General features: G+C 43.0%; 1 protein-coding gene across 6 annotated transcripts in view; it reads left to right on the forward strand.

Moving 5' to 3' along the window:
• Otud5 (OTU deubiquitinase 5) overlaps window positions 1-10,575 on the forward strand; it is a 33,257-nt gene that overhangs the window by 17,067 nt on the left and 5,615 nt on the right. For all 6 annotated transcript variants that reach the window (XM_026781984.1, XM_005352792.3, XM_005352793.3 and 3 more), the window contains 3 exons: window positions 6,148-6,212; window positions 6,299-6,455; window positions 6,554-6,702. In XM_026781984.1, the coding sequence (XP_026637785.1) occupies window positions 6,148-6,212; window positions 6,299-6,455; window positions 6,554-6,702 (371 nt within the window). The remainder of the gene's footprint in view (window positions 1-6,147; window positions 6,213-6,298; window positions 6,456-6,553; window positions 6,703-10,575) is intronic.

A 10,575-nucleotide genomic window follows, 5' to 3' on the forward strand; every position in this document is an offset into this window, starting at 1 on the left:
TTGTAGACCAGGCTGGTCTCGAACTCACAGAGATCCGCCTGCCTCTGCCTCCCGAGTGCTGGGATTAAAGGCGTGCGCCACCACCGCCTGGCTAGTTTGTCTGTTCTTTGCCATCTCTGGACTTTCCTTCTTCCAGCTAGAATTTATTCTTCCATTCTTGAGAATCTTAGGCAGGTGGTTTTCTGCCCTTTGTTTTACCACTGACATTAGGACAACACTTTTGAACCAGTATCAATTGCTTGTACCCATATCTCCCTGGCACCTCTTCCTAGAGACTTATGAGCATCAGTGAACTCTTGGGTGGAGGTGGGTATCCAATGATCCACCTTGTCCCTGCTGTGCTCAGATAACCTCCTCTTAGAAACTTAAGTCTTGCTCCCTTTTCCTCCATTTGGGTTTGACTCAGCAGAAACATCTAGCCCTGGCCATGGCAGTGGTGCTGGCCTTTGGGCCAAGTAGAAGCCACATAGAGGTGTCTGCATGACTTCAGGAGAGCGTAGCTAGAGCTTTGTGTTATAGCCCAGAAATATTATCCAGACCCATGTCTCTGGTTGTTTTGGACTTGGAACATAAATCATCAACATTGGGGAGGATGGCTGTTAGGTAATTTTTTAAGATTTTGCTTTTTATTATTGTTTATTTTTTGGAGCAGACCTAGCCCAGTCTAGCCTGGAACTTTCTTGGTTGACCAGGTGGCCTTGGGCCTTAAACTTGTGATGCTCTTTGTGTCTCAACCTCCTGAGTATTGGAATTGCAGACATATTGATGTCATGCTTTGTAACTTAATTTTGACAGGTTTTTCTTTTTGTTTTTGTTTCTTTGTAGCCCTGACTGTCCTGAATCTCACTCTGTAGACCAGACTGGCCTCAAACTCAAGAGATCCTTCTGACTCTGGCCTCCCCTGTGCTGGGATTAAAGGCATGTGCCACCACCTCTTGGCCTTAGATTTGACAACTTTATAAAATGAGCAACTAAGGCCTCACCATAAAGCCAGGACCCTGTCTTATGTAGGTCACTCAACCAATGTCAGAACAGCAGTGTTTGCGATTATATCAAGACACAGGAGATTTCTCTGCTATTTCCTGTACACCTGTCTCCATTGACCTCTCTCTGTTCAGCATCTTTGTGTTTTCCCATTTCCCCTTGGGAATCCTCAAGCAAAAAAGCATATACCTCAGATTGGATCTGAGGTCAGGTGTCTTGTGCATAGTTTGTACCCAGTGGAACAGTTGGGAATGCAATGCAATATCATTGTTGGTTGATAGATGGGTAGGACCTTTTCCTCACTCCTTTTTCATCAGTGGGGCCACAGGAGCAGAAGGACCGTGGAGATCTACTATTGCTCCTTGCTGCTGTGTGTACCCATGTTTGTGTGGTTTGTTTTTAGGTTCTCCACAAAAACCAAGCTTCCTTTATTAAACATACCATTGTGTGTGTGTGTGTGTGTGTGTGTGTGTGTGTGTGTGTGTGTACACAACATAGTATGTTTACATGGAGATCAGAGAAAAACTTGAAGAAGTCTCTTATCTTCTTCCTTCCACCACGTGGGCTCTAGGGATCAAATTCTGGTTGTCAGGCTTGGCAGCAGGTGCCTTTACCTCTCGAGTCATCTGCATAGCCTCCAAGCTTCCTTTTCTGTCTTTGGCAGAACTTAATGGTAGGAAAACAGTCAGGCAGCTGCCACCTGAGGAGTACGTGGTCCCATGTCCTTCCAGCGCAGGGAGGACCCTATATTTACTGCCCTTTAGAAATCTGGACTTAAATCAGTGAAGTGAAATGGTTCAGTCAGTAAAGGTACTTGTTGCTGAGCCTGGCAACCCGAGTTCAGTCCATAAGACTCATGTGATGAGAGGAGAACAGACTCCCACAGCAGAAAAGTAGTGGATCTGGAAAGACACTTAAGAGTACTTGCCGCTCTTGCAAGTGGGAACCAACGTGGGTTCCCAGCATTCACAAAGTGGCTCACAACTTTCCTTAACTCTAGTTCCAGAGAAACCAGTGCTGTCTCTTGTTTGTGGGCATCAGGTATGCATGTGACACACATATGTACATGCAGGCAAAACTCATAAACATACAGTAAGATAATCTTTGTGGGGGGTGCAGGATAATCTCTCTATGTTGTGCTTCTCCCGGTATGTGTGGGCAAATGCAGGTTGTTTTGTTTTTGTTTTTCAAGCATTTTAGGGATCCTGAAGAAAAAGGTCTTCTGCAGGCAGTAGAGGAGAAGGATGAAAGAAGTTTGTTAGAGATGTTGGTCATTCCTTTCCCACCTATCCCTAGCAAAGGCTGGGAAGGAAGTGGCATGGCTTCCTGAGTATGCAGTCTCACATCTTGTCTGGGCTTCAGTCTTTCCTGATTGGTGACAAGGACATATATTCACAGTATGCTGTGGTTTTGTGTTGTGGAGTTGGTCATGTGGGTATTTAGTCTCAAAGATTTCAGTCTTTTGAAGGCCCTACAGGCTGCATGTGGGTACATATGTGTGCTTCTATGTGAGTATCTTTGTATGTTCAGAGAAAGCAAAGTAGTATGGTGTGTGGGGAGGAAGGTTCGTGTTGAATCTAGAGAAGTGTGGTGTGCAGTCCCTGATACTTGTTATCTCTGCTCAGTTACAGGCCTTTCCCTTGTTTCAAGTCATTCCTTGTGCTATCAGGGAAACTGACGTCTAGGATCAGGCCTAGCCCTAGGAAAATAAGGTGGCTGTGAGACATGAGATGGGGTGGGGGAACGTCACTTGGGATCAGGTGTTGGTGCCTTTCCATCTTTGACACTAAATATGTGAGAAATAGGTGATCCTGAACTAGCTATGCTATTTCTATATCAATGCCTCCCCCATCTTGTGTAACTTTTGGTTTTTTTTGTTTTGTTTTGTTTTTTTTTGGTGAGGATCAAATGAGTTTGAAAAGTCTGTAATAGAACTAATTAATGATCTTACTGTACTGAGAACTTGTGAGTCCTGTGTAGAAAGGGGACAGAGATGGAGTATAGTGGGGGACCCCCTTCCAGCTGGACCCTGGAAGAAGAAACCAGGTGCATATGGCCAAGTGCAGTGTTAGCAAGAGAAGTTTCAGTTTCTGTCAAAACAGTTTCTCTGAATTCCCCCCTTTATTTGTGGTTCCAGTGGGCCACTCTTTCTCCTTCCTTGGTCCACCCCACATGCTAATCTGGGAGGAGGAGGAATTTTCCTAAGGACAGAATTGGTAGGACTAGGAAAATTAGAAAAGCTAATTCATGTTATGATGTGCTTTGCCTATAACATCGAAGAAAAATTTTTCCTCTTGATGGGGAGGTACTATGTCTATTTCCTTGGAATAGAGATGCATATTTTATTACATGTTAATAATTACAAAGTTAAGGTATACACTGGGTATGGTGTTATATACTTATAATCCCAGCACTTGGAGGCCAAAGAAGGAGGATTGTTATAAGGTTGAGGCCAGCGAGGTTGTTCCTTACAAAAGCTGGGATGAGTCTATAAGTACTATAACTTGCCTGTACCTAAGGGCCCTACACATAAAGCGAATATTGCTAGTTTGGTAGGAATTTGGTTGTCAAAGCTTTGAACAAAGGCACTGAATTCTGTAAAGAGAGCTAGTGGTGCTTGTAATTGAAGGGATACCCCTCCTTTTCTGCATTTGGGGCTTTCCTCTGCTGGAGGAAGTGCAACAGAAATGAGGAAGGGCTTAATAAGCAATTCTCTCAGCACTCTCCCTGACTGGTGGATAGCTTGCAGTATAATAGGAGTTGCAATGGCTTGCTTGATTTTTTTTTTTTGAGACAGGGTCTCTACATAGATATAGCTGTCCTGAAACTCATTTTGTAGACCAGGCTGGCCTGGAGCACCTGTTTTCTTGACCACTGCTTATGTTACAGATAGTTGACAAACCTTCTCTTGTAGTCCCATCCCCATACTGGAGATTGAACCTAGCACCCATGTTCTCCCACAGAGAACATATTCCCAGCCCTCTATAGTCTTTATAATACCATTTTAAGTGGAAGAAGAGTTACTGTCCCCACTTTATGAATTTCAACCCAGAAATGAAAGACCTTGTTCAGTGCCACACAGCTAAGAGGTGACATGAACTTTCTGCCAGAAAAAGACAAGATAAAAGACCCTGTCGTGTCCCCCCCAAATCTGGCATCTTGCTCTGGCAAAGAGAGATCCCTTCTGTAGGAGATACATAGTCCCCCTTATCTCAGTTCAGCTCATGGAGCCTGGTAGCCCACCCCTATTTAACCCTTTCACTCCCATCTTAGTTCCTGTTTATGGCAGCTGCAGACTGCACTGCCTCTAAGCTCAGCCTACAGAAATAGCTCCTCCAGCAGCCCAAGCAGCCACAGCAGCCTCTGTGGTCCTGGCTTCTAAGAAAGGCAGCAGCAGCCTCCAACCCCCACCCCCAGCTTGTATGCAGGACATGTGACTTGCTGGAAGTGCTGGGGAGGGGAGTGTGGCCACAGAAGCCACATCCTTGTTTACATCAGTGAAGGGGCTACCCCTTCCTGCCTTCACAGACCCTTCTCCTCCACCCCTCAGGTATCTTCACCTCTAGGATGAGTTGAGGCTGTTGTAGCTGCCCACTTTCTTTTTCAGTGCAGCCTTTGTTTCCGTACCATACAGAACCCTCATGGAGGGAATCAAAGGCAGTGAAGACCTGCTGGCAAGTCTTCAGAGAAAAGACTGCCAGGCCTGACTGGTGGGCACGCTCCCATTTCTAGCATCCTTGAGCCCCAGGGGCATCCCATCAGTGCGGTGAACCTCTGGGGAAACATAGGGAAATTCCCTTTTTCAAGGCAGCTAGTGAAAGTCAGGCTTGCCTTATCTTCAGACCCATGTTATGGGAGAAGAGACTCCTGCTTCCGTGCTTCAGCCTATATGGCTGCTCAGCAGACTATATTCAATTTCTTTTGCTATACCAGGTCCTGAGCTGGCAGTGCACTTAGGTGTGAGCTGCCCTCTACTTTCAGTAGAGGCCTTGTGTAATCAGTCTGTGTACACCTTTGATGAATTGAGTAATAGAGGGATTCTACCACTTTATACTTATTGTCCACTAGAGACCTGCCAGGTCATACCTGTCTGGTAGCCAGAGAGTCAAGCTAGAGAACTTGTCTCTGGCTACTTAACCTACTAGTTATTATTTGGCAGAGTAAGTATTTTTTCTTCCTTTTCTTCTGGTTAAGATTCTAATCATAGCTGGGTGATATATTGTACACTTTTAATCCCAGCACTCAAAAGGCAGAGACAGGTGGATCTCTGTGAGTTCAAGTCCAGCCTGGTTTACAAAGAGTTCCAGGACAGCCAGGACTACAGACGGGGAAACCCTATCTTGAAAAACAAAACAAAAAGATTCTAATCATGTTGGGGCATGGTGGTTTTTATGCTTTTTGTGGTAGTGGTGGTAGGCATTGAATGTAGGGTTTGGTTTGGTTTGATTTGAAATGGAGTCTAGTGATCTAGGTTGTCTTTGACCTTGGCAATTCTCTTGACTCAGCCTTGATTATAGGTGTGTACTAACCTCCTTTGTACTTGTAATTTACAAAGGCCAGTTTACTTTTTGAGGAAACCTCTAGTTTGACATTGTCACTTTAAAACCTTTTGTTACTACATTTTTATTTCTTGGTGGGTATGGAGATTGTGGTGGCATGCCACAGGGCATATGGTCATAGGACAATTTAAGGGAATTGGTTCTCTCCTTCAACTATGTGAGTCTCATGTGTCAGGACTTTATTCAGAGTCATCTTGCTGGCCATTGACTGTGCTATACTTATATATACACCCCTATATTCTCATTCTTCAAGATTGTCTAACCTGGTTTCGTTTTTTTTTCCTGAGAGAGTCTCATGAATTTACATTGTAGATGAAGATAATCTGATCATCCCACTTCCATATCCTGAGGGCTGGGATGAAAGACATGGCACCGCCACACCTGGTTTATGTGTGCAAGTTCAGCACATCTTCAGACCTTGCTTGCCATTTACCACCACCCCATTACAGCACACAAAAGACCTCTCCGGGCTTGGTGTAGAAAAGGGACTTTCCCTAATCCCTCAGCCCGTCTTTCCTCTAATGAATGATGTTCTGTGACTCAGAACTCTTGTGATGACAGCTGTAACTCCATCCTTTCCTTTCTTTTGTCCCCGCACCCCCAGCTGACCAGGTGTATGGAGACCAGGACATGCATGAGGTTGTACGAAAACATTGCATGGACTATCTGGTGAGATCCTGGGGAGGCCTTGGGACAGGAGGAGGGTAGGAAGATCTCCTTTGTGTACAGACCTTAATTTTTAATCCCTTCTACAGATGAAGAATGCTGACTACTTCTCCAACTATGTCACAGAAGACTTCACTACCTATATCAATCGCAAGAGGAAAAACAACTGCCATGGTAACCACATTGAGATGCAGGCTATGGCAGAGATGTACAACCGTCCTGTGGAGGTGTATCAATACAGCACAGGTACTTCTGTAGTGGGTAGATGAGGGACTAATGGTGCTTCATCAGAGCCAACCATACTGGGTCTCCTGTGGATGCTCCCTCCTTCTCTTTCTCTGCAGAACCTATCAACACATTCCATGGGATCCATCAAAATGAAGATGAACCCATCCGTGTCAGCTACCACCGGAATATCCACTATAATTCAGTGGTGAATCCTAACAAGGCCACTATTGGTGTAGGGCTCGGCCTGCCATCATTTAAACCAGGGGTAAGTGGGTCCCTGTGCCATGGGTATTTTACAGACTATTGGTTCTGCCCTTAGCCCACAAAATGTCCTCTCTCCTCTTTGAGTCTCTCCTTAAGTCTCACCTGTATATAAAATTAGTTACTGTTGATCAGAACTCATTCTATGGTTTTGATTTGCTTGTCCATGAGTTGGCTCACTCATCTTATGCTTATTGAGAGTGGCTCCTTAGGATACCTTGTCCTGGGTAGCCAGGCTTGCACAACTTCATAGCAGTTAGAGACAGTTGGGGTCACGGTCCTGGTGTGTAGCCTTGACCCACATACAGCTTACTGGAATGGACCCTGAGGCAGATTGTATAGGTCGGGCCAATACTGAAAGCACTTTCCATAGGCCTGAGACCTAGTAAGTGTCAGAAGATGGCATTTCATTTTCCCCCATCTCCTGGCAGAAATCATTCATTCTCATAGTCTCTCTCCTCTCATCTTCCCTATTCTTTCCTCCCTCCTTTCATCCTGTCCCATGACCTTCCTTCTCCCACTTCTCCTAGATTGCTTTTCCTATTCCTAACCCTCCTTCCTCTCCTCCCCACCCCCTCTCCTCCCCACCCCCTCTCCTCCCTCTTCTCTGTCTTCCCTCTATCCCCCTCCTGGGGATTTTGAAATCCTCTATTCAAGTCTCACTTCCTTCGAACAGAAGGTGGTCCTGCCTCATCTTAAGAAACACACTAGCATTAACATACCCTCCAACTCTGGGGTTGGGGGACCTGTTTTGCTTTTTAATAAATTGTAGAAAAGATTTAGATTTGCAGAATGATTGTGAGACTATTAACGTTTCCATATGCCACATTATGATGAACATTAATGGAGCACACTTGCCATCATTAACAAATCAGTATTGATACATTAAGTAAAGACCATGCTTTATTCACATTTCCTCAGTTTCCTCCTGGTGAACCTTTTCTGTTCCGGGAATCCTACCCAGGACAATATCTAACATTTAATTGTTCCCTTTGACTTCTTCTGGCTTTAACAAATTTTAAAGAATTTCATTGTTTTTCTTTTTATTTGTGGACCCACTGTATAGTTTTGTCTATTCTAGAATGCCATATATTGGGAATTATGCAATGTGTATGTAGCTTTACCAGAATGACCCCCCCAAACTTAATACTATTTATTTAAGATTCATCTATTACTTCTCCTGGGTTGACTTCCCTTTTTTTAAAAAAATGGAATGTTTAAAAGTTTCTCTAATTAATAGAATTAATTGTTGAAATTTTTTAACATTTATCTATTTCAGGTAGGGGTGTATGAAGGTCAAAGAACAACTTGTAGGAGTCAGTTATGCCTATGAGGTTTAAACTCACTCAGGTCATCAGGCTTGGCACAAGTGCCCTTACTCCCAGAACTATTTTTTTTTTTTGCTGATTTTATTTTATTTATTTATTTTTTTAATTTATTTATTTATTAAGGATTTCTGCCTCCACGATTCTGAAGGTTGGCAAGATAGTTCTGGGATCTGTAGAAGAATGAGAAATCCCAGAACTATCTTGCCAACCTTCAGAATCGTTTTCTCAGTACACAGTTTCCATCTAGTTCCTTCCTCCCAAGCCACAGAGACTCTGGTACATTTCTTATAATGTTTGACACAGTGGTAATACATTCTTATTAAGTTCCTGCCTCATTCCTTACTCTTGTTTTGATGACTTTGGAAATTTTTTATTATTTTTATTGACTTTGGGAATTTAAAGGAGTACCATTTAAAGGTATTACAGGGAAATTCTCTTTCTGAATGTTGTCATTATTTAAACCCAGATTTTGGGTTTGGGGAGGGAAAGCACTAAGATTAAGTGCTGTTCTCAGAACAATATATCGAGTATATTTTAGGAATAAGATCGTGACTGTTGATGTTGTCTTTGATCATCTGACAGAAGTAGGATTAAGTTTCCCACCTTTTGAATACTGTATTGTTAATGAAGGAAATCACACTTAAGGAATGAGGATTATAGCTATCTCCCTGAATTTATATTAACCCTAAACACAGAGTTACTGCTGATGTCTCCAGTTAAAATTCCTCCATCACAGGCCTCGTTCTTGCCCCCTTTCCAGTTTTGAGTAAAATTCCCACTTTAAAGTTGAGAAAACTTTACCCACCACCCACCACTCATTTACATATACATCTATAAACTGGGGCAGACTCATTAACTGGACCCCCTGGAGTCGAGTGATAAGCCCAGTTCTTTTTATGTTTAGTGTTACTGAGTCTATTCATTCCCTGAGTGCCTGAGGCCACCACCTGCTTGTCCTTGCATACATTTGTAAGGTGGTTTTTGTCACTGGGAGCCTCACTTCTTAACTGATCTTTAAAAGGCGATTAGCATACATTAAGGATTAGTCTTTGTTTTGTAAAGTTCCTTGGGTTTTGACAGATGCATAACAACAAAGTGCATCTATTTTAGGCACCTAATCATTCAAATAGTTTTAGCCCCTGAATGTTCCCCACTCTTTCTTTCCCCTTCAGCGACTGATCCTTTATTGACTCTGTTTTTCCCTATTTCAGAAAGTCACGTAATTGGAATCATAGTATGTAGCCTTTTCAAAATGCTGCTTTCAGGTAGCAGTATGCATTAAACTTCCATGTTTTTTCATGGCTTGTTAGCTATTTTCTTATCACTTACTGTTCCATTTGTGGAGGCACATGGTTTGTTTAATCATTCACATATTGAAAGATATCCTTGGTTGCTTCCAGGTTTAGATGATTATTAATAAAGCTTCTGCAAACTGCTGTGTGCAGGTTTTTGTAGGAACTTAAATTTTATGTTTAGTTGTATTAACTTGAAGCAGGATTTCAGAATTTAAAAACTATACTGTGATTTGTAAGGAACTGCTAGGCTTTGTATGAAGTGGACTGATTTTGTGTGTGTGTGTGTTTATCACAATGAATGAAAGTTCACTTTCCCAGGAATTGATCTTCCTACTTGTTAAGTTGGGAGCATAGACCCCAGCCCCTTGCATCTATCCTAGCCACCAGGCCTGAGAGTTGTATTGATCTGGACTCCAAATCCCAGCAGGCCAGGTCCTGACCCAGACCCACTCCCACAGATTATTTAAGTGAACTCCCAAAAGAGGAACACGTGGTCTCTTTTCTTTCCTTCTGGTAGTCCTTTTTGTGGCCTCCCGGTTCCCCCTGGGGCCACCTGAGAGTGAAGGACTCCCATTAAACCTGGATATTTTTTAATTTGGCTTGTTTTGAATTGGCTTGATTGAGAATTTGCATCAGCAGAGAGTTCATGTTAGGAAAAATTCCTAACACTACTTTTTTGTATTTTAGCCATTTTTGGAAGTTTTAGGTTTATTTGAATTGGTAACAATGTGTTGAACATTGTTTTAGTGCTCTACCCCTGAGCTATACCCAGCCTGAGTGTCTCTTAACATGTCCACTTACCATCTCTGTATCTCTTTCTCTGTGGTTAGATTGCTTACCTACTTTCATTTTTGTCATTTTGCAGTGCTGGGAATTGAATCCATGTTTTGTTGTTGTTGTTGTGTTTCAATATTTCAATACAGGCTTTCTCTGTAACTTTGAAGCCTGTCCTAGAACTCACTCTGTAGACCAGGCTGGCCTCAAGCTCACAGAGATCCGCCTGCCTCTCCCTCCTGAGTGCTGGGATTAAAGGCATGTGCCACCACCACCCGGCTGAATCCACGTTTTATATATGCATTCTTTATCACTGAGCCAGACAGACCATAGCTGCCTAGTTTTAAATTGGCTCAATCTAACATTTCCATACATACATTCACCCTAGTATGCTACATGACAGAAAAATATGTTGTACATGCATTTGTGTATTTCTGTGTGGGGGGGGAGGGAGGGAGGGAGGGAGAGAAGAAAAAAGGA

This window comes from Microtus ochrogaster, chromosome 10, assembly GCF_000317375.1.
Source record: "Microtus ochrogaster isolate Prairie Vole_2 chromosome 10, MicOch1.0, whole genome shotgun sequence".
Classification (NCBI taxonomy): Eukaryota; Metazoa; Chordata; class Mammalia; order Rodentia; family Cricetidae; genus Microtus; species Microtus ochrogaster.